Source organism: Camelus dromedarius, chromosome 11 (assembly GCF_036321535.1).
Source record: "Camelus dromedarius isolate mCamDro1 chromosome 11, mCamDro1.pat, whole genome shotgun sequence".
NCBI lineage: Eukaryota > Metazoa > Chordata > Mammalia > Artiodactyla > Camelidae > Camelus > Camelus dromedarius.
The window spans coordinates 13504519-13528356 of record NC_087446.1 but is presented as its reverse complement, the minus strand read 5'-3'; the positions used below and the strand labels follow the sequence as shown (position 1 = coordinate 13528356).

The window sequence follows — 23838 nt, the reverse complement described above, 5'->3', positions numbered from 1 at the left end:
GGCAAGCTTGGGAGAGAAGCGAGCAGCGTTTCCATTTATCAAGTAGGTGCACAAGCCTCTGTTGTATTGTGAGGAGTCAGGGTGCAGGCTGGGAGCTCCTGCCTCGCTCAGCTTCCCATCCTGGTTTCAAAAGCCACCTTCGCAGAGAAGGGCCAGCTCCTTAGGCCCGATCGTGGACAATGGGGCACGTATGCCAGACTGCTGGGCCACCGAATGTCTCTGTCTTTGTTCAATACCTTTTTCGAGATTCTTTGTCACTCTTCTTGGATTCATCCAGGAGGCATGGGTTTTAAGACACACAATAGCTCGGGTCTTGCAGCGAAATAATTGATGCTCCATTGAAAGAAACCAGGCAGACTGGTTAGTATGATTATCTTTAACAAACCGGGGGGGATCTGAGACGTCTGGCAACTGGTAAATGAGAAGGGAAAGAAATTGCTGTATTTTGAAAAGGTTTCTTTTCTTAATGTTAATGTTGTATCAGCCAGAGTCAGCCTTTAGCCGGTTGCCTGATCGTCTTGGAGGTGGGGTGGCATGTAAATAGAGGTGAAAATGATTTACTTTGTTTGGAGAAGGACCAGAACATAGAGGATGCAAATGTTTTTATTGTAATGGATGAAAGAAGCAGTGATTCTACTAGGTGAAGTGACTTCCTTGTGGTTCTATGATCTAGAGTATTTTGTGCTTAGCAGCATAGAGTCCGGAGGCACGTTTCTGATTCTTTACTGTCTTTTCCTTTAATTCTATAATTTTGTAAATTTTTTGCTGTTCTTTTAAATCTTTAAGTACTTAGTATTTTTCAAGTGTGGTCATATGCCTTTGACATAGATGTGAAGAAACAGGTGTCCTGAGGATTCAAAGCTCTCTATTAAAGGCAACAGGTGAAGGAATTTCGCTGTAAATAATGCATGTGTGTTTGAAAGAAAGTGACAAGTTCTATTTAAACAATATTTCTAAAATTAAGTTGCTTCCCTGGGCACTCAAAATAAAACATCAACTTTTACTCTTTACATTCTTAATCGTTAAAATATATGGTAAAAAAATTAATAGTTCTTTTGCAATTGTTTAAAGGCAAAATAGTAAATAATATGAGCTTGTATGGATGCTTGAATCTTATTTTGTAGTTTTTCAAATAATGTAGCTTGGATATTTTAAAAATAATACAACATTTAATGCATGATCTAATGCATTTTTAAGTAATGATCAGATCACTTTAGATCAGAAACCCATTCCATAACCCAGCAGTTGTAAAATATAATAACAATAATGCTAATAGTAATATCATCATGTTTTGAAAGCTTACCCATTTAAAATACGTACTTTAATGGTTTTAGTGCATTTACAGAACTGTTAACATTGATACTTGATTTTTTTTTTTTTGACTAATAAAATAGGAACTTTTGAGATGCCTGAATGATAAGTGTTCCAAGGCCAATAAAAACCATTCACGTGTGCTGTGTTCTTCTGTTCCCTTCTCCAGAAATGCGTGCTTTACTGGCCAGAAAAGAGAGGAATATATGGGAAGGTGGAGGTTCTGGTTATTAACGTAAATGAATGTGATAACTACACCGTTCGAAACCTCGTCTTAAAGGTAAGACTGTGTAGCTGCAGGTGTCTACGAAGTAGACAGTGTGAGAGGGTGATATTGCTGCTTTAAATGATTTATCCTGAAAGTATTGCAGATTCAATTTAAACAAATTAAATAATATCAAGATCAAGGAGGAATTAACATCATCCCCTTTTCTATTTCTTTGTTGTCAGCTACTATCAGTATGTGGAAATAATTAAATTAATACAAGTAGACATTAAGGAAACTCACTAAGTAGGATGCTGTGATCTAATCTGCATACATGTAACATCCCTGATTTAACCTTTTGACTGCTTTTAACTTAAGGCTTGTGCTGGAGACTTTATCATGATTTTTTTTTTAATGTCACTTTGGTCTAAGCAGATTTGAGTAAAGCCTGGAAATTGTGAAAGGGAAAATCTGCACTTGTGGGTGGCTGTGGGAGGCAAGAAAAGCCCGAAGTGTTGATAAGATCTTCCAAAACTTAGAGTTACAGTCATTTATAGGGACTTTCCTGGACCAGATTACGTCACAGAAAAGTTATCTTATTTAAATTACAGGCAGCAGATGCCATGGTATTGTTTTTACTTCTAGAGAGCAATTCTCCCAAAGAATCCAGTTCTATCCAGAGCCTCGCTGCTGGGACAGCATCATGGCAGAGAGGACGGGAGTAGAGGCGGGGGTGCACTGATGGGTTTTAGTGGGAAGTTCAGGGCAGCAAGGCACTTACCAGGACCTGTCCTTTCACAGGCGTTCTTGAGTGCCTAGTCCATCACAGGCCCCCAGCTGGGCACTGGCTTTTGAGATGTTGTACCTGGACCCTCACTCAAAATGTTTCTAATCTAGTGACCCCTTGTCACTCCTTTACTACCAGATTCCTCACTGCTGTCAAAAACTGGAATTTGCGTTGACTGTACAATTATTGGAGTGACTGAATATAAAGTTAAGTGTTCTTATATTGGTCAATATGTTCATAATAACCTGTCAGAAATGTTCCAAGAGCAGAAACCACATTCCAGCCTGATTCTTTCTTGGCTTTATTTTCATCTACCCTTATGTTTATTGTAACAAATTACAAATATATATTTAGCATATGCACATTTTCTATATTGAATGTATAATTTCTATATTAAGCCTATATTTCTATACTAGATATTAAATATGTATTTCTCGTTTAATAGAAGGAAGACTGTCAAACTTTGACCTCAGCATATTTACAGGAAAGTTTTCTCAGGGTAAAAGAGTAGTCTTCAAAAATCCCCTAGGTTTTTTTTCCACCTAGAAGTAAGTTGCCAGCAAGATGGGAGTGATAGTCGGCATTCAGTCTTGCGGTTTGGATGACTTTTAGTCCCACAAGTAAATGAAGCATTTGGTGGCTGTTACTATTTCCAGCAAGGAAGTCACACCCAACACGTGAAGCATTACTGGTACACCTCATGGCCCGATCACAAGACTCCAGACAGTGCCCAGCCCCTTCTGCAGCTCATGCTGGATGTGGAAGAAGACAGACTTGCTTCTGCAGGCAGAGGGCCTGTGGTTGTCCACTGCAGGTAAGGGATGGACGGGCCCTTCTGCCAAAGCAACTGGCTATGGCTACCCTTTGGAGAGTCATAGAGCAGGTGGAAGTTGGGTTTTGCTTCCTGCTTCTGACTTTGCTGATAAGTTAAATATGTGTTTAAACTGGTTAACTTCCTAATAGTTGAGCCTTGATCAAGACGATACTTAACAGAAATGAAGTGACATTATTGGCATGTTGTCAGCAAACAAGCACACAGTGGAGGGGGGAGGGTAGAGCTCAGTGGTAGAACACATGCCTAGCATGCAGAAGGTCCCGGATTCAATCCCCAGTACCGCCACTAAAAACAAATAAATAAATAAAAATCTAATTACCTCCCCCTCACAAAAAAAAACCAAAACAATCACACAGTGGAGAAAATATCACCTCTATAGTAATAAATAATACTATATAATATAAATATACAATAATATATAACAGCTCAGGGAACTGGAGACCTCATTCAGTCCTCTACCTTGAAACGCAGATTCATTTAGGCTCATCAGTCTCCTGTGGGCCAGGAATGACATTTTTTTTCATTATCAACAACTTTTTTGTTGTTTCAAGATGGCACCTGAACTTTACTCAGATTGTACCCTGATAACATTTATTATGTCAAATATGGTGAAAACCAGTCAATTATTCTAAAAAAAAAAAAAAGTTAACCTCATGAAAAACAGGTGGAAATAAGTTTATGAAATGGGAAGTGGGCAAGTGGTAATTGACCAAGAGGGAAACAAAGCGCTGTGACCGGAGCGTGCGGTCCTGGAGGCCAGGCTGACGAAGTGACAGACGTCCGTGGTGGTTCTCTTCCCTAAGCTCTAGCCTGAAGGTCTTTCCCTCTGGCTTGTACCTCTTCCCCCTGGTTTTCCTGTTCGTGTGCCCAAACTAACGCCCATATTTTAAAGTTATTTATACAACCCATCATTTATCCTCCATACTTACTCTAATTAATTTGTGTTATTTTACTTAACCTCCTAGGTCTTATAAGATAGCTTTTGATGATATTTTTAATTTAAAAAGGTGTATGACTTCAGATGATCGTGTTAGCCTTCTTTTGAACCTTAGTGGTTTAATTAAGAGCAAAATTCACTATCTGTCTATTTATCCAAAGCGTCATTATCTAGTTTGTAACATTAGGCCTTCTCCTAAACTTAGCCTGGGGCTGAAGAAAAGGACCGAATGGGCCATATTCTAGGGCTGGAACCGTCCCCCACCCAAAGCCATAGAACAGGATATCTAAAATGAACAAACCATTTCCCTCATAAAACCAGGTCCCTTTCTGATTGCTGTTTCTAAGAATGAGACCATCTTTTTTCCAGGCACTCAACATCAAATGTTGACAGTTATCTTTGGCCCTTCTCTCAGCTCCAGCCTCCGTATCTAATCAGTCACCAGATTGGCTTTCCCTTCAAAGCTTCGCCCATAATCACCACTTCCTGCCCAACCACCCAAGTTCAGGCCCTCGTGACCTCACCCATGTATGTCAGAAGTAGTCGGCTAATTGCACACACACACCCCCCAGTGCCCCGTGCTCCACCCCCACTGCCACTGACTGTGCACTGCTCCTGGGTGATGTGCCTAAGACCCTCCTTCATCACATGGGGCCTCTGCCCAAAACTTCTCAAAGGCTTCGTATTGCCTGGAGCAGAGACGTTCTTAACCTCAGATCCGTGGATTAGCCACAGGGGTCAGTGAACTCCTCGAAACGACTTGAACAGATTTGGGTAGATCAAGTTAGGTGAATTTTCTGGGGAGCAAAAGCCCATTGTTTTCATCAAATTCTCAAAGAAAAAAAACAACCAAAAAAAAAAAAAATAGAGTAGCATTGTTTTTAAGGATGAAGTCCAAACCTCTTAGCTTTCCAAAAAAGATCCTTTATAGGCCCATGGATGGGAGGGTATAACTCAAATGGGAGAGCACATACTTAGCATGTACGAGGCCCTGGGTTCAATCCCCAGTACCTCTTCTAAAAATAAATTTAAAAAAAAAAAAAACAACTAATTTTCTCCCCCCAAAATAATACTTTCAAAAAAAAAAAAAAGATTTTTTTATAGGCCCCACTGTACCTTCCCAGCCTTATCTCCCTTATCTGTTCTAGGAAAACTTCCTCAAGTCAAGCCACCCATTGTCACACATCGTGCTTTCTCATCTACAGCAGTTCTTTCCTTACACCAGTCATACATGGAACATTCTCTCTCATTCATGATTACCAAAAACCAAAACGTCTGCCATTCACAGGGTACAGCTCGGGTCCCGTCTCTTTACCAAAACAAATTCTGGATAAACACTTCGACTGGAAGGGACTCATTCCTCCTCTGAATTCCTCTGCGCTCACATCCAACAGGAAAAAGGTGCCAAATAGGAGAAATAAGAGCTCTTTGAGCGCCACAAGGGGAACTATTAATTCAAATCATGAGGACTGAAGAAAGCCTTGAAAAGCTGGAAAAATGTTAAAACAGGATCTTGAAACAAGGACCAATGTTTGTGGTTTTAAAGATTGGTAGGGAGGGCATTCCTGAGTGAAGAAATACCATGAACCCAAAAAGGAAAATTGGAAAATAAAAGAGATGTTTCCAGTGATTCAAATGAAAGCAGTGGCCCAGAGGGTACAAGGTAGACAGCAAGAAAGACAGAAAGCTTGAAAGCTCGTCACATCCATATCATGCAAAGTCCTGAATATCGTGATAGGGTGCTTAGACATTGTGCTGTGACTCTTGGGAGCCAACTACACTTTTCGAGTAGAAAGTGACATGATCAGGTCCCTCGTTTAGAAAAATGAACCAAGCAGCTGTGTATATCATGAATTAGTCCAAGAAGAGACTGGAGACTTGGAAGCCATAATGAGATCATGGCTAATCATGAAGTAAGATTTCAAAAATGTGAGCACAGTTTATAGACAGGAAAGCATGGATCCCAGCAGCTCGGCAGAGGTGGAAAATAGAAGAACTGGTAGCAGATTGGAAGTGGGAGGTGAGAGAGGGGGAGATGTTGAAGACGGCTCCAAGATTTCTAGGCTGAAAAACTGGTGGCTGACTGGTAATGCCATTGAGGAAAAAGATAATTAATTCTGTTTTAGGCACATTGGATTTAGATACATTGAGCGGCAGCAAGTGTGAAATAGAAGCAGCGAGAGAGCCAGCTGAGGGGCAGGATGTGGATCTAGAGTTTGGGAGACAGTTGGGGGATTTAATTGTAGATTTGAGAGAAATTTACAAAAGGGTGGTTGACATGGCAGAGAGACAGCAAGCTTGTTACGTTGATAGCATACCGTCTAAAGGAGATTAGTGTGTAAACCTTCCAGAGAGGTAGTATTTCTAGTCAACTGTTAACCTTGATTAAAAAAAAAAGACTTGGAAATATGTGCCTCCAGCCACATCCTTTCTCCTAAACTGAACCAGATCTTCAGTTATCCGCTAGCACCTTCCACAGCAGTCTATCCAAGACCACACGCCCCACTCTCTCCTTCAGATCAGCCCTCATCCCAGAACCCCCCCTTGTCTGGATAGCACGACCATTCTTCCAGTCCCACCTTTGACTTTTGGCCTCTCTCACTGTTCACCTCCACTCCTTCACTCTCCTGCTTGCGATGTGTGTTAAGTCCTTCCCCTCCTTGCTACTGCCCAGACCCGACCTAATTTCAGGCCTTGATTATTCTTTGTAGAACAACTGATGCCTTTTCCACTCTTCCCCCCACCCACCACCTCCCTCCACCCCACTCATCCTCCTGCATGTGACTGCGGGGCAGAGTGTTGTGTAAGCACCCAGCACGGGGCCACGTTTGTACACTCCGTCCAGGAGGGCTGCTGCTGCTGCTGCTGTGGGTGTTATTATTATTATTATGACTCCTGATGTTTCTACTTTTAAAAATACCCCTTTAAGGGGGGAGGGCATTGCCTAAGAGGTTGAACGTATGCTTAGCAGGCATGAGGTCCTGTGCATGAGGTCCTGGGTTCAACCCCTAGTACCTCCTCTAAAAATAAATAAACAAACCTAATTACCTCCTGCCACCAAAAAAATAAATATTAAAAAAAAAGAAAATACATTTTTAAAAATGAATGATAAATAAATATACAAATAAATGATACCCCTTTAAAAGAATCTTTTTTTTTAAAGTTCTTAGAATGCTAAAGGTGTAAGTGTTTCTAATTATTATTTTTAGGTATAAAATACCGTTTATAAAGAATGTAAAATTACTCTCTTCATTTCTAATGTTTGTACCATTTATTTTGGGGGACTATTATCACTATAGTAGCTGTGAAAAAAAATTGGTGATGAAACATTCTTGTTTCTGACATTAATTTAATTTCACTTTCTTTTCACCGCAGATTGTTTTTATTTTTAATAAAGGAGCATACTGTTGATTACTTTAATAAATGCTGTTTAGGTCCCCTAATTATTTTCTCCAGTCCTGTTGTCCTCTCCACCACCCACACCAGAGGCAGCAGTGTCTTGAATTTGTGGTGTGTTCCCCCACGCCGTGCTTCTTTATTGTTACAATGCTGTACAGATACATAAACGACACAGTGTTAAAAAAAAAAAAGAATATATTTTATCTTTGCTATTTTTCCTGCACCTTTGAATTCCTTGTCTGTTCCTTTCAGTGCAGGGATAGGCAGGACGGGGTGTTTTATTGCTACGTCCATTGGCTGTCGACAGTTGAAGGAAGAAGGCGTTGTGGATGCTCTCAGCATCGTCTGCCAGCTTCGTGTAGACAGGTGAGTGGCTGCCGGCTGGTGTCATAGACACTGCAGAGCGGCGTCCTCGTGACTGCCTGATCTGATCAGCCTGACTTGGTAAACACCACAAGCTCTGAAGTCTTAATTCTCTATAGAGATCTTGTAAGATGCTCAATTAAGAAAATATTATGTTTAAAAGCCATCGAAGAAAATACTCTTTGCAACACCGACTCTCAGGAGCCCAACACCAAAAGCTGATACTTAACCCCTCCGTGTATGTCATGCAGGCTGTGCATGGGGGCAGCTGCTCCTCTTAGTCTCACCCCCATGCTCCTCTGGAGGTACGGTCTCACTTGACCTAACTGGATTTTCACTTTTGAATCTTGATCTTTTAAAATGAGGCATATGTCCTGCTACCAAGAGTCTGGTTTTTTTTCACTTTGTTTTTTAATTGCAAAAAAATGCACATAACAAAATTTACCAGCTTCACCATTTTTAAGAGTACAGCTCAGTAGGGTTAAGTCCATTCACACTGTCATGAAGCCAATCTCCAGAACTCTTTTCATCTTGCAAAACTCTGTGCCCATTCAACAGCAAATGTCCATTTCGTGGCAACCACCATACACTTTCTGACTCATATAACTGGAGTCATATAATATTTGTCTGTCTGTTACTTGCTTATTTCACTTAACATAATACCTTCAAGACTCATCTGTGTTGTGGCATGTGTCAGAATTTCCTTCCTTTTTAAGGCTGAGTAATACTCCATTGTATATTTATACCATATTTTGTTTATCCATTCATCTGTCAGTGGACACTTGGGTTGCTTCCACCTGTTCGCTGCTGTGAACATGGATGTACAAATAGCTATTTGAGATTCTCTGGGGTATATACTCAGAAACGAGATCGCTGACTTGAATGTTAATAATATGTTTAATTTTTCAAGGAATACCACACTTTCTCCTGTAGCAGCTGCACGACATACAGTCCTACCAACAGTGCATTAGGGGTTCCAACTTCCCCACACCCTTATCAAAACGTTATCTGTTTGGGTTTTTTTTAATTGAAGAAGAGTTGACTTATAATGTTGTGCTAGTTTCTGGTGTACAGCGCAGTGGTTCAGTTATACATATAGATATATTATTTTTTCATATTTTCATTATAAGTTTATTACAGAGCTTGAATATAGTTCCCTATGCTCTACAGTAGGACCTTGCTGTTTTTTTTATATATAGTAGTTTGTATCTACTAATCCCAAACTCCTAACTTATCCCCCTCCCACCCCATTTGGGTTTTTTTGAATAGCAGCCATCCTAATGAGTGTGACGGGAAAGAGTCACTCTTATTTATAGATGGTTTGATCACCTTTGTGACGATCTCTGTTTACGTGTTGAAAATAGAACAAACAAAAAATTTCTTTCCTTCCTTGCTCTACAGCTAAGCCTGGGGAAGTGAACAGTTGAGTCGGTGATGGAGAAAGTGAACAGATAGGTGCCTGTTGAGATCAGGCACAGAGAGAAAGATGCTGTCTGGGCATGTGAGCAGTGGTCCTCCCCGCTCCGCAGTTCCCTGTGCTATCGTGGGAGGAGAGTTGTCCTGAAAGGCTGGAATATGAGTTTTCTTCTTCCTTTCAGACAGAGAATATTTATCAACCACTGCCTAACCCCAAGGCATTCTTCTAGATGCTACAAGTACAGCATTAAACAAAGTGAATGAGGCTCTGCTCTCCTAGGGCTTACATGCCAACAGAGAAAGAGAGGAGTTAACCAATGGCAAAGAAATAAACAGGATGCTTTCAGACAGAGATAAATGCTACGAGGTAATAAAACAAGAGAATCCCAGGAGCTGAGCCTCCTGGAATTTAGCCCTATGACCCAGAGTTTCCTAAAAGTAAAAGTATATAGTGGGGAGGGCAGAGCTCAGTGGTAGAGCACAAGTGTAGCATGCACGAGGTTCTGGGTTCAATCCCTGGTACCTCCTCTAATAAACAAATAAACCTAATTACCCTTCCCCCCAAACAAGAACTGAAAAAAAAAAAATCTTAAAAAAAAAAGTATATGGCACCTCTTAAGATTGGTTCAATAAATACTGACTGAGCACCTGCTATGTGCTGGGTCCTGGAATTTCAGAAACAAACAAAAGGTTTGTTCTAAAAATTCAATGAGAAAGAATATATAAAGCGCTTAGAACGGCGTCTGGCCCACAGCAAGCCTTCAGTAAATGTTCCCTGTTGCTATCATCTTCCTTATTATTAAAATTATCAATCAAATTTCTCCTGTCTTTAAAAACTAAACCTTCAGATCCCCTTTCTGGGTGATGTTTTCCCTCCCCTTCCCTATCATTCCTTGTTTCCTTTTAAATAATAATTTCTAAGTCTTGGTAAGTCTATCTCCCCCCCTGTTTTTGTCTTAACTTTGACTGGCTTATTAGAGGCTGTTGACCATGGTGGTTAAGATTATGGGCTCTGGAAACAGATTGTGTGGGTCTGTATCCCGGCCCCACCACTTCCTGGTGGTGTGGCCTCCAGCGAGTTACAAGAATTCTCCATGCCTTGGTTTTCTCATCTGGAAAATGGAAGCAATAATAGAATCTACTTCCTATTGTTGTTACAAGGAGTGAGAAATCATCTGTAAAGGGCCTGGCACCGAGTTTAGCCACAGGTGTTATCAGTAAATCTAGCGAGAACCTGAACGCGCATCTGTAAAATGGACCTAATGTTACGGATCCCAAGGGGTTGCGGGAACGGTGCGATAAGATTACACCTATCTTATCGTGCTACACCTGTGGTGTCCTAAGTTGAACACTTAAGTCTAGGTTCCTTTCTCTCTTTACCACACCCCTGGCTTCTGTCTTTCCATGCCCCACAAGTAACTGCTTCCAACAACGTTTTCTTTTCGTGCATCAGAAGATCAGCTTCAGTGATCTCTCCTCCTCTTCTTCAATTGCCGTGTGAGTCTCCTGAACCCCCTTGTCGTCCATCCAGTACTGTCCACCCCAACTGGATAGAGTCCACTCACTTCAATCAGACTCTGGGGCCACCCTTCAGCGAGGTGAGGGGTCCTACGTCAGAGGGTCAGGGACAGCACCCACTGGCTGGGAGCTGCCCCTGCAGTGACCTTGATTTCTTCTGCCTGGTGCTTCTGTGAACAGGGGTCCCGTAGGGGCCCCACAAACCCCCCCAGGGACTCCAATTCTTAACCATGTGCCCTGCTTTCATATTAGCCAGTGCCGGAACGCCACGAGTGCCAGACACATAGATCTAACAGACTCCAAGCTGGTGTCCAACACCAGCTCTGACCCAGCTTGGAACAACACCCTGGAAAAAGAAGGGCTTGGTTTGCTGGTTGTTGGGGCTGGTGTTCCTCTTTGATCTTCCCTGTCCACCCTCTCACTCCCACCTCCCCCGCCTGCTTTTGTAGCCTGACCTCCACCTTGGTTTCCACTTCCCAGTCACAGTCCTCTGTCAAGTCTCCCAAACCGTCCTCTAGCTTTAAAGAGAATCACAAGTATGTTTTTAAAACCGTTATCAAAATGCCTCCCCTATCGGCTTCTTCCTTCCTAAAGCAAATGGTCAGAAATTTCAGCCTTGGCCTCCCAGCACCACCAAGGTCTTCCCACCAGGCTTGTCTTTTTAGTCCTGATCGGATCTTCAAAACATCTCCAACTTCTCTGCCTAGAGGTTCCCCACCCCCTATACTTTGAATTTGCATTACTGCCAAAATGTGTCTCGATATCACTCTGACTGCTTTATTATTCAGGATGCCTTCTACCTAGATTTCTCCTGAGCAGCTGCTTCTGTGTTTTGGAAGCAAATCATCTCCTTGAAACTTTCCTTGAAAAGTCCTTCCTTTGCCTTCCTTCCTTTGCAGGATTAATATAGATTTTCTTTTTCTCGCCTCTTCCTTCTGCTGTGCGTTTCCCTAGTTATTACGAAAAGCAAAATGGAAAACCTTCCTCTGTTCCTTTACCCCACCCAGCTTCTTTTCATCCATACTTTTTGCTTCTTGCTTCAGTTTTTCGTCTTTCTCCTGTCATATTTTGTTTTTAAAATTCCAGTGCGTAGGTGACTGCTGCCGCTGACCATGACCCTAACTCATGCCAGTAAAGGGAAAACTGGCCTCAGAAAATCCCAGTGTCCCCAGCCCTCGTCTCTGTGCCAATCCTTGCCTTCAATTTTGGATCTGTCTTTAGATGTTACAAGATGCGCTGTTGGACACCAGAGATTTATTTAATCAGGGCCGCCCCACCGTGGTCTTCAAAGCACATGTCTCCTTTAACTCCCAAAATGGACCCAAGAGTAAGAAGAGAGGTATTCCTTGTCCTCATTTAAAAAAAATAATAGTAATAAGGAAACAAAGAATTCAAGTCAATCGCCCAACATCAGCCAGCTAAGAAACTGGCAAAGTAGACCTCTTCGGAATCCAAGACTTCTGTTTTTAAACTCGAAGGTACGAATGTCATTGATAAAAGTAAACAGGCTTTTTTATATCTTTATTCAAAATTGCTAGACAAAAACATATCTCTCTGATAATTCTTTGCCAGTTAAAAAATGCAATGACACCATAATTTTTAAAGCAATGTTTAGTATGAATGAGGGCTATCTTGTAAATAGAGTGAGTGATATTGTCAGTGGTCGCTTTAAGAATGTAATTCGAGGGACGGAGGAAAGTTGCCTCATCCCACAATGTCTGTCTACGGAGGATATCTGAAATACTACTTTAGAGAGTCAATCTTTGGTTAAAAGAATCATTCCTTTTTGAAGTTCCCTGACCTAGACTTGGGAGGTGAGGATGACATCTTGGCTATTAACACTGTAATCTCAACAAGGTGATCGATCCTTTTCTAGCTCAAGTATGCTAGCTACAGAGAGCGTAACTCTGCACATTAGGAAGACATTCAGAGCTGAGGTTTTGATGAAGAGGACTTGAAGAGAGGGCTCCAGGAGAGGGGCACGCCTGAGGCCCTGCCCTGGAGGAGTCCGGGGGACAGCGCTGGGCACTGAAGGGCATGGAGAGGGAACGGAAGAGCCTCAGCAGATCAGCTACCTAACTTGCAGGGCCCAGTGCAAAAGGAGAATGTAGACCCCCTTTTTAAAAAATTAACTCTTGCAAAGAGAATAATACCATATGATTTCACTCCAATGTGGAATCTTTAAAAAAAAATGAATAGACACTATGAACTCATCTACAAAACAGAAACAGACTCACAGACATAGTAAACAATCTTACGGTTACTGGGGAAAGGGGGTGGGAAGGGATAAATTTGGGAGTTTGAGATTTACAAAAGTTAGCTACTATATATAAAAATAGATTTTAAAAAAGAATTTTCTTCTGTATAGCACAAGGAACAATAGCTTGGATAACCTTTAATAAAAAAAATATGAAAACGGATATATGTACGTATATGCATGACTGGGACATTGTGCTGTACACCAGAAATTGACACATTGTAACTGACTATACTTCAATTAAAAAAAAAAAATAACTCTTTCAAGACAGTGACAGTAGAACATTAACCCAAGTACAGGGTCCTTCTCAGCACAGGGGGAGGGGGCTGTTGTGACTGAGCTGACCCTGTGGGGAGGTGTTTTAGGATGGGCATTTGTAGATGGGCCTGACTCCTGTGTCCTGTGAAACAGGTACTGAGATCTCTGCTCAGAATAATGTTCCTGAATCATGCATATGTTCGTTCATTCATTCAACAAACATTTACTAAACACCTACTACTAAACGTGCACCAGGCCCCTGGGTCTGGCGGGATTCCTTTACAGACTTTTCCAGGTTATGTTTCTCAGGCCACAATTTAATGATTAATTAAACTATGAGAGCCTGTTGGGTGTCAGACTCTCTTAGACTGGACCCAGGCATTCAATCAATCAATCAATCAATGCTTCTCAATTAAGTTGGAGAAAAAGCTATATGCTATATTTTCTTAGAACCCATCTTCACTTGAGTGGTCCACCTCCACTAGGTATTAAAGCAAGAAAGATCTGAAGGCTCCCCCAGCGTGGAGGTCCATTTCACTCCCTTTAAGCACTCTTTCACATTTATTTAACCACATAAAACGTTTCATAAAAACTGTCTAAATGGGAGGGAAAGAAGTTGTAAATCAATACATATGAACTGGTCCTTTCAAGAAGTTTGGTGGTGAAGAGAAGACATAGGCGTTTGAGCCTGGGTGGAGACCATTAAAAGGGGGAAAGGAAAGGGTGGGACTGACTGGATTGGAAGCATCCAACTGAAAACAGTGAGGGCGACAGAAGACAGAGCCGATGTATCAGAGAGCTGATTATTTGTACTCTGCAGAGTCCAGGCTCCACAAGATTTTTCCTATCCTTTCATATCCTCTTTAACAGTGGCCTCTACCCACTAGGGATCCAAAGGTGCACACTGCATCTTTCTTAGAAAGAAAGAGAAAGAGAGAAAGGAAAGAGAAAAAAATTACAACGCCTGATCATTTTTATTCAACATAACAAAAAACAGGCAGTTGGTACTCAGATCACAGGTCTGCATTTTAGCACTAAATTCAGTTGGTCTGGTTTAGAGATGACTGTGTTACGCTGAGTGGATATTTCCAGCGTAACAACCACGACAAAGCCATTTGTTGTGGATTCCTCATTCCCTGGCAAGACATTATTTTTATTGGCTTTAGGGCAACTTCTATTAATAGATGCTACAGTTCTCACTGCAGATTCATGAGTCTGTAATTCTCCTATTAATAATACTTCTGAGCATATTTTGAACTAAAGTAGGATTTCTTTTGTTTCCAAGGAGGAGTTCAGATTCAGTATGAGACACCCACAGGTGTTTTATTTAGAAGTACGGTCGTAGGTCATTCCTTCACTGCCATGGTATTCATTTTGCATTAAAAGACGGAGTCAGTAGCAGCAACTGGACGGGGCACTGGCTGGTGGGACTGGTCAGCAGGCAACCACTAGAGAATGAGATGCCAGATTGCTGGAGCAGTTGTCAAGGAGTTTGGTGCTCATCCTGGCTCTGCCCCTAATTTCTTGTGTGGCCACTTGTCACTCCAGGCTTCTCTATCTACATATGTAGAAAGAGAAATGATGAGTATCAATGGTCCCCAACCTGTTCTGGTCTGAGGACCCCTTCTTAAGAGTAAAATATTTCATAGACCTCAATCTGATGGTTGTATTTTGAATCCCATAAGGCTTATAAACTAGTCCTGCTTTATTATTTAGAAAGCCCCTCCCTATCTTGTTTAAATCTTCCAATCTTAAAAATCACTAAATTGTTGTGAATATAGTACCACCTAATTAAGAATTCCAGTTGCTATTATAGTTGAACCAACCAGCCTTCACTACAGTTAGAGCCGGCTACAAGAGATTCATTTAGGCTTGAGTACACCACGTGTCCATGGCGTGAGAGAGGGATGAAGGTCATTTACACAAGGAGTGTGAGAGATGCTCCTGTCTCTTTAAAAATAATAAAAATAATCCGTAGCAATGAAATGGCCCAGGGTACTGAGACTGCCTCACGTGCATTTGGAGAATGACTGAGGAGCAGTATGTGACCATGAGAAGCCACCTAGGCAGGGAGAAAAGGAATGTGTTCCGTTGTAGGTTGACCTCAGGCAGCTTTTTCCTCCTTGTATTTCTTCTGATCCTACTTGGCACCTCTGGACCCTGGAAGAACTTGAAAACCATTTGGAAAGTGAAACACATAAAATAATTTGTGATCCCAAAGCCTTTTTTTTCCCCTCTTCTTTCCCTCCCGCCCCCCCCCCTTTTTTTTCCTTCCCCAGAAACAGGAAACAAACTGTCCAATCTTCCCTTTTGAGAGTCAGTGGTGAAATCTTCAGTTGGCTTCACACATCCTTACCTTGGAGGCCTTAAATTGGAGTAACGTCCAAAGACCTTGTTTGTGGCTTCCCAGACAGGATAGGAAAATGCTTCCAGTGTGTGTCATATCATTGTTTAAATGTTTTGATTAATCACTTTAGTTTGATGGTTTTTTAACTATAGAAACCTAAGAGGACTAATATATGTGCCATCAGTTTCCCAGGGTAGCATGCGTCCCCAGAATATTCTTTGTTTCCAAAACTTGCTTAAAATAATTCCAAAGCTAAAATTTCCACCTGTTGCTATAATTTTTATCAACCCCATGCTTACATTTATCCATACCCTTCTGTGTTCCCAGCTAATCACAGGGATCCCCTTAATAAGTGAATTTCAGAGATCTCCTTTGAAGATCAGGAATTGAGCATTTTGGTTTACTTATTGTAAGAACACTTGAAGATAAAGCCTAGAAACTGATATAGATTTACATGACATCACAGTTCCCGAGACCCCAACAAGACATCCTCTTGTAAAACAGATGATGCCGACTGAATCTTCCGAGTGGTTGCCAGGACAACCTTTCCCTTCTCAGCTTGCAGTCAATTGAGTGTTAACTTGTGTCTTCAGAAGAAAATTGGCTACTTTCAGGGGGGAAGAAAATGGAACTCGAGAGCTGCTAGGACAATGAATTACCATTGAATTATCATTTGACTTGTGTTGGCTTTGATGTTCTACAAATACCTTGTAGAGAAAATGTCTATATTCAGAATACCTGGTCAGAATCAGTCCAGATGTTTACGTCTGCGTTCTCCCTCCTTGAAATGACATGCGTATAAAGAGGTGAGGACAACGTCTGTCCTAGACACCCCGAGTTCGGCAGCAGATGTTAGCCGTGTTTGACTCACGCCCAAGTTATCGGAGCTTTGCCCAAGAGGAACATTAACGTCCACGTCTTTTGTTCTAAATTTACTGTACCAAACTTTACCAAAAGAATTCCAGATTCAAAAATAATAAAAAGCCAAGGAGCGTAGGTTCCATTGTTAGCCCAGAAGTGAGTCACCGCTGCAGAATTTCTTCTGTCTACTGATTAGACCGGATACGCGCTGGGCGGTGCGGCAGGAAAGGCTTGTTGCTCTTTGTATGTGTGAGTTAATAGTCACAAAAGGTCACAATTTTAACATGTTAAAAACCAAATCTCTCTCCTGGGCATCTGGAGGGTTTGTTTGTTTTTTTTTCAACACACTCTCCCAGTAGCAAAGGGGAAAAAACTGTTTTTTTTCCCTCCTAACCTGCGTTTACCCTCCGCTGACACAGCTACGTGCCTCTCTGCATGGAGAGGGAGATGACAGTGCTTTTTGTGTTTGGCGTGGCTAAGGGCAGGATATCTGAATCCATTCTGGCCTGGCCAAACGCACTGTTCATACTCCGTGGCCACAAAGAAATCAGAGTCTTGCAGCCAACACCATTTTTGCGGTGTGAGAAGTGACTTTCTTCCCAAGCATGAAATGGGGCATAATTAAGATGCATAAATAATTTAGCATCCAAACGAAGGCACTTCTAAGAGTGAAAGGGGGCCTTATTAATAATAACACCAGGGCAACAGGAGTAAACCAGGACTGTCCCAAGCAAACCAGATGCATGATCACCCGAAGGCATCGTGTTAACTAATCATTTACCAAAAGAGGAAGAAACAGATTTCACAGCATTTAGTTAGTACTCACTGAGTGGCAGTGCTCACTGTGCTAATAAGCATTTCGTGGATTATCTCATTTAGACCTGGCAAAACTTGAAACCTTATTTGGTAAATACTATCTGCTTCTCAGGCATCACTGTAGGACCCCGGGCTCCTGGGAATCCTGTGAATAGTCTTTGGCTAGACGCTGATACGCCCTGAGCCATCTAGTCCTCACAGTCTTGTGAGGTTTGTCATTCATGCCACTTTATAAGGGAGGAAAACCCAGCTGGGAAGGACTCAGTCCTTTGTTCAGAGTGCTGCAGCTATTAGGTTCAAAAGCAAGGATTCAAACTTGACTTCAAGCCCACTTCCTACTACGTCATCTGCCTCCGCTGTAGGTGACTTTCAGACTGGCCAATATTTAGAAACGTATTTGGGTCTTTCCACCCAGGCTTGCTGTACCTGGGCAGTAAGACAGAGTAGTTCTCTGCCCCGTGTGCTGTTAGTTCTCCAAGACCCTCAGGGGACTCATTCCAGAACCTTCCAACCAGTCCTCTTTGACCAGATAGCACCAAAGAGTAACCGTAACAATAAACATAGCTAACAATGTTGTATCTGCATGTGCTTGGCTATGGGCTAAACATTTTAAATGGATCGCCCTAATTATTTCTCCCAGCAGTGTTATGGGGTAGACACTCTTATTTTATTACCACATCATTTTGCAGATGAGAAAACTGAGCACTACAAAAATTTTGTAGTAAGGGTAAAGCAACTGATAAGTGGTGGAGACAGGGTGGTGTTGGTGTCTTTTTACCTCTTAACACATGTCGGTCCCTAACTGGTAATGAACCTGACACCCTGGCGTTCCAAGTCTGTTCAAACTGACAGTGACTCTCATAGCTAACTGAGTTCCTTTGCCCTGTTTTTACATGACCTTCTTCTTTTTTGATCATCTAATTCCTACTTGGCTGGAGGTATTGTGGCTTAATGCGTTACATCCCTTGGGAAAAGATTTGTATCCAAAGAGGATTCTCCAAGGCAGGATCATGCTTTAAAACAATACACTAGGTAGCAGTGGTGATGTCCACATGCTGCCTAACTGATGACAGCCTTACTCCACTGAAGCGTCAACGTGATCACCCTGGAAATCCTTAAAGTCTTAACCTTGGTTGAGTTTCAGCTATGATCTGTTGGAGGTCAAGGATTGTTTAGTGCCTGCTCTTTACAAGGGAGTTGAAGGATGCCGTTTAAAGTAATAAAAAGAGCGTCCATACTTCTGACCTTCGAAGACCAGCTTTCATTAGGAACATGACGTCAGTGATATAGATCCAGACCTCCGCAGGTCCGTGGAGCCCTGTCTGTCCTGAAAGGTACCAGCAGTCCAAGTCAGAGCTCTCCCGAAGGCTGAAGTAGCACAGGGCTCTCTTGAGGGTTCCATTATTAATCTAACATTGTTCATTTATTCTATAAATGTATTTTGTACATAGGCACTGTATTAGCTTCTTGAGTATTTTTTACTACAACCAGCCTGTAGAAAGACTGTGTGTCCTGTAACAGAGTAAAATCTGCAGGGTAATCCTAGAATTTAAGTTCTTAGAAAGATTAGCAGAGAATTCTACATACCAATATATGCAATTGGACATTTATTAAATATTTTAAAAGGTGATAGTAATGAGTTCCTGAATTTGAGCCAGCCTCCAGTTAATGCATTCTGGGATTCTCTTTGCTTTCTTTTAGCCTGAAGTTTCTTTGTTTTCATATAACGTGAGACCAGCATAGCCTGGGTAACCTACTTGACAGTTACTTACTTGGGACTATTAAGTGCTTTTCACTTTTGCAAATATGAGAAGACTATGATATCACGCCTGCTCTTAAAGGGCCTACCACCTAGTTAGAAATAGTTTTGGAATGGGTTGGACGGTACATCACAAGATATCAAACCACTTACAGTAAAGACCCGCTTTAGCCCTGTCTTTTTTCTGTTCCTTTATAAATGACAGATAAAAAGACACAAGGCATGCTTATTGGATATCTGGAGGACGCACATTGGGGAGTGAGAAATAGAAGGCTAATATGCTGAATGATAGAAATAATGATGTCAGAAATAATGATGAAATCAACAGGTTGAAGTAGGAATAAACAGAAAACTCTGTATTTAGTTTGAAAAACTCAATACCAAAAGCACAGGATGGGAGGGAACTGTAATTTTCACATTCCAAAAATATCCCACGGACTTCTTCATTAGCACAAACCTTCACTCCATAGCCTAAAATACTTGCTGAGCACCAGGCACGAGGTAAGGTACTGTGGGATCTTTCCCCCCAGTGCACCTTCAGATGCAAACTCGTTGGCCTATTTCATGCAGCTCAAGGGAGAAATATTCCCACTGACCAGATCTCATCGGTTGTAGACACAACACTCTAAGAAGGTCGTGTTTGATAAAACAGCCTGTGGAAGGCGGGAGACTAGATTGCTGAGTGACAGGGAAACCAGGCTGTATAGAAATATTGAGTGGCCACAGGATGTTTAGTCTAGAGAAGAAAAGATTATGGTGCTTTGATGATTGTTTTCCAGCTTTTAGAGAGCTATCGTGTGCCTACAGGAGGAACCTTAAGACTTTTTGGGGTTATTTCAGTTTGACCAATGGGGTGAAAGATAGAGAGGGTCAGATGCATTCAATGTCTTCAAAAGTCTTCCTGCCAGCTTTGGCAAAGTCTCCCACTGAAGGTACCTCACCCATGAACATTCCAGACGAAACTAGCTGACCATCTGCCACGTAGACTGCTCCCTCCTGGAAAGGCAACATTTTGTTGGCAGCTGGAATGATCTCTGAGGATCCCTCTGACGCCAGTTCCTTCCTTTTCATTTTTCAGAACAAGTGGGAAGTAACATAACTTTTCATATACCGTCCTTAAGCCTTGAGATCCACAAGAACTTTGCTAGCCTACAACTAACGCCTTCATTTCCCCATCTTCCCCACCTTCGCCAGCAGAAACAATTATTGACGTAGTTAACAGACTGTCATAGTTCGTATTCTCCAAGCATTAAAATACACTGCTGACCCATGTGGGGTAAAATGATAATTAAACCCTAGACCGAGCCTTCATTCGTCCACCAGTTGGACATAGAAATGTTTGTGCTTACCGGAATATACAAGAAGAGGAAAATTTTGCCTCCAAGAGAGGTCAGTGGTCCAGAGCCCACGAGATGGAACACGTATAAGGCTCCGCAGATGGTCAGCTCAAGGAGCGGGACTGGTGAGCTGTGTGGATGCCAGAGGCAGGGAGGAACCTCTCAGCTCCCTGGAACTGCCTTAGCATTAACGTGGCTGTGTTTCCCAAGCTTCACAGTCAAAGCCAGCATCTTCCGGACACCTGTTGTTTTCAGGTGTGCCCAGATGTCATCATCCAGCTAAGAAGAGGAAACGTTAACACGTCCTTAGCTGGCCGTTCCTCTAGTTGACTTACGATCCAGAAACAACTTATGTGCAGTTCTAGGGAAAAGGACCAATGAAATGTTTCTGTCAATAAGTTGCAGTCACCCAAAACCGTGTATTTACCTCTTTATTTCTTGCCAGGTGCATCATTTTGGCATCATGTCGATCTGCCGAGTGTAATTTAGAAGGATGAAGTGCTACAAACTTAACATCGCTGTTTAGAAGGGTGAACTCTTACTGCTTTAATATCTTGCAAGCTTGTATCTACGGAGATGAACAAGTAAACATAGATTCAAGCCCAGTTTTAGTTATTACCATGAATTAGCAATCACATTGCAGTGAGGCCCTATATCTCAGTGTTTTAAGCTGAAGTGCTCAAATGGCCTAAAAATAATTGTTGTGAATGGTAGCAACAGCCACTAGGAAGAATTAGTTAAAACATAAGTTCAACATTGGTTGTAAGATTGCAGAGTTATGGAAACTTTCCAAGACTTCAAATAGTTACTAACAGCGATGCGGTTATTCAGTGAGCGGTAACATTTATCCTAGCTTTGCAAAGTAAAAGAACAAAACGTGAGATAGCTATTTTATATATAAAAGTATAACGAGTATTATTATTATTATTATTATTATTATTATTATTATTATTATTTCTCATGAAGTTGGCCACCTTCTACTAATCCACAATAAGAGGTACCCTGAATAACTAGTGACGATAATTATAATTACAAAGGAGAAAAGGCAAGAACCAGTTCCCTTTTTCCCAAGTAATTTAAGGGCCCACCTGCTATTGTGTTTAGATCCCCAGCACGCCGCACCCAAAGGCTAATGTTGTTTCCACATAACATACTCAAATAGATCACTCCAAGGTAGTTCTTTTTACTTGCAGAAAGAGCAACGTTTCGCAGTTGAGTTTTGTTTGGTAGATCCGCTTCAACGTTAACGCAAGTGCGTAAATCAGGATGATATAAGACGAATGATAAGGCATCAGAGAAGTGATACTGACACTCCAGACATGTGAATTTATGTAACCCTTACAACAGTCCTACAAAATAGGTGCTGTTATTCTCCCACTTTAACAGATGAGAAAACTGAGGCACAAGGGATTTTAAGGAACTTGCCCAAGGTCACCCAGCTAAGAACTGGCATCCCAGGGATCTGAACTTGGGCAGCCTGGCTAGTTCCAAAGTCCAAGACTTAACCATGAGGCTGTACTGCCTCCCCAGTCATGGTACGTTGGTAAAATTAATCAAATGCCTAGCGTATACCCGGCCTTGTGTTAATCCTTTCATTACGTTAGCCGATTGAGTTCACCTGTTGGGTCGTTTGGACGTAGGTAGGAGGGGTAACAAAAGAATCACCAGGTCAGCTGTTGTGCCTTTGGCAAAACACCTGTGCTTGGGTGAGGTCTCTGTGCTACTTAGGAATGCAGGACGTTAACAGTAAGCTATTGCATCATCTCTCCCTTGCAGGGGTGGAATGGTCCAAACCAGTGAGCAGTATGAATTTGTGCATCATGCCCTGTGCCTGTACGAAAGCAGACTTTCAGCAGAAACGGTCCAGTGATTCTCTGAAGACTTACCAGACCGTCGATCTCTAGGGGTGATTAATTGATTAACCACCTGAGGCTTCTGGAGGGAGCTTCCTGCAATGGAAGGAAAGAGACGCCGGGACGTCATTTGGGGCATGGATTGTGGAAGGTGGCAACGCATTAAAGATTGCCAGCCTCTTGTGTATAGGAATGCATTTGTAAGCATCCCCTAAGTTGTTCTGAAGGTCCTGTGCTGATGGAGGTATGACACAGCGAAGGAGGATTTTGTTTTGTCTGTATTGACTATCTGCTTCACAGAATATATATATGAAATAGTGATATATGTCATCAGATGATGACGGGAAGAGCTGCTGAAGAAATTATTATTATGTGTTTAGATGCTTTAATGTTTGCAAAATCTGTCTTGTGAATGGACTGTCAGCTGTTAAACTGTTCCTGTTTTAAGTGCTAATTCCTTTCTCAGTTACCAGAATCTTGCCGCTAAAGTTGCAAGTGATTGATAATGGATTTTTTTAAAAATAAGTCCTTGTTTTTGGAAAAAAAAAATCAAAAGCAGTAACTATTTTATATGGAAATGTGTCTTGAAAATATTACCTAGCAAATGTGTATTTATCAGTACCTCCTATCAATCAATTACAGAGCACAATGGTTGTCATTGGGTATAAATGTATTTACTCTACTATAGAGGTGATTTCTGCTCCAGGACTCTATCCACTGAATTTCTACGTTGTGAATCACTTTACTTTCAAAGGGAAAAACAAATTTGTAGCAAATGATGTATTAAGAATTTTAAATACTCGTCTCTCTTTTACTAAGAAAGACTTTTTGAATATGCTGTCTACCTGGAATCTCTCTCCCAGTAAAAGGCAGATGCCTTTGGGAAGAGTGTAACCTCTCCCATTTCCAGAGGTTCTTCAAAAGGATGCTGCCATGGATATCCTTAAATTCCTAAAGGATTTAATCCTCAAGAGACAAATAAAGTTAAAAAAAAAAACTACACTCAGCAAACACTAGATGTTCTGCTCAGATACACATTTTTAATGCAGCTATGTTGACTTTGTTTCCTACTGCCAATAAACTTCTCTTAATACTAAACATTGAGTAAGGCATGCATTTTTTTTTTCCTGTTTGGAGAGAGACCGTTATCTGTGTTATCTGTGGGGGAAAGCCTGAAGTCAACAGTGTGATGGGTTTAATTTTAGTCTGCCTCTCCCCAGTGGAGATGACCATTTCAAAATGTAATATTGTCATCACTTGAGCGATAATGATCTGGAAGTGCCATCATTATGTGGTTTTCCTTGACAGACTCCTAGCATATCATTATGCAAACAGTCCATGTTTATGTCTTCAGATCGCTTGTCATAGACCCTCATAAATTACACGGTTTGCGTGTATTCAGCAGAATCACATCACCTGAAGAGATGTAATGTTGTAGGAACATTGAATTACCTAAAATTACAATTCCTTTCTTCCCTTTTGAGCTGAAGAAGCGGTCATGTGCCAAAGGGATGGTAGAAGAAAACCTACACGTTTTATTCTGCTCCTGGAGGCTGGAATTTTTTCTACATTAAAAAAA

At 41.5% G+C, this 23838-nt stretch overlaps 1 protein-coding gene across 2 annotated transcripts in view; it reads left to right on the top strand.

Annotated features, from left to right (window-relative positions):
- Nucleotides 1-23357, top strand: part of PTPRR (protein tyrosine phosphatase receptor type R) — a 228625-nt gene extending 205268 nt beyond the window's left edge. Inside the window, exons 11-14 of one of the 2 annotated variants that reach the window (XM_010988223.3) lie at nt 1481-1591; nt 2960-3117; nt 7727-7840; nt 22183-23357. In XM_010988223.3, the coding sequence (XP_010986525.3) occupies nt 1481-1591; nt 2960-3117; nt 7727-7840; nt 22183-22276 (477 nt within the window). In that variant the 3' untranslated portion in view covers nt 22277-23357. The other variant, XM_031463125.2, reaches the window with a different exon arrangement.
- Nucleotides 23358-23838: the final 481 nt, after the last annotated feature.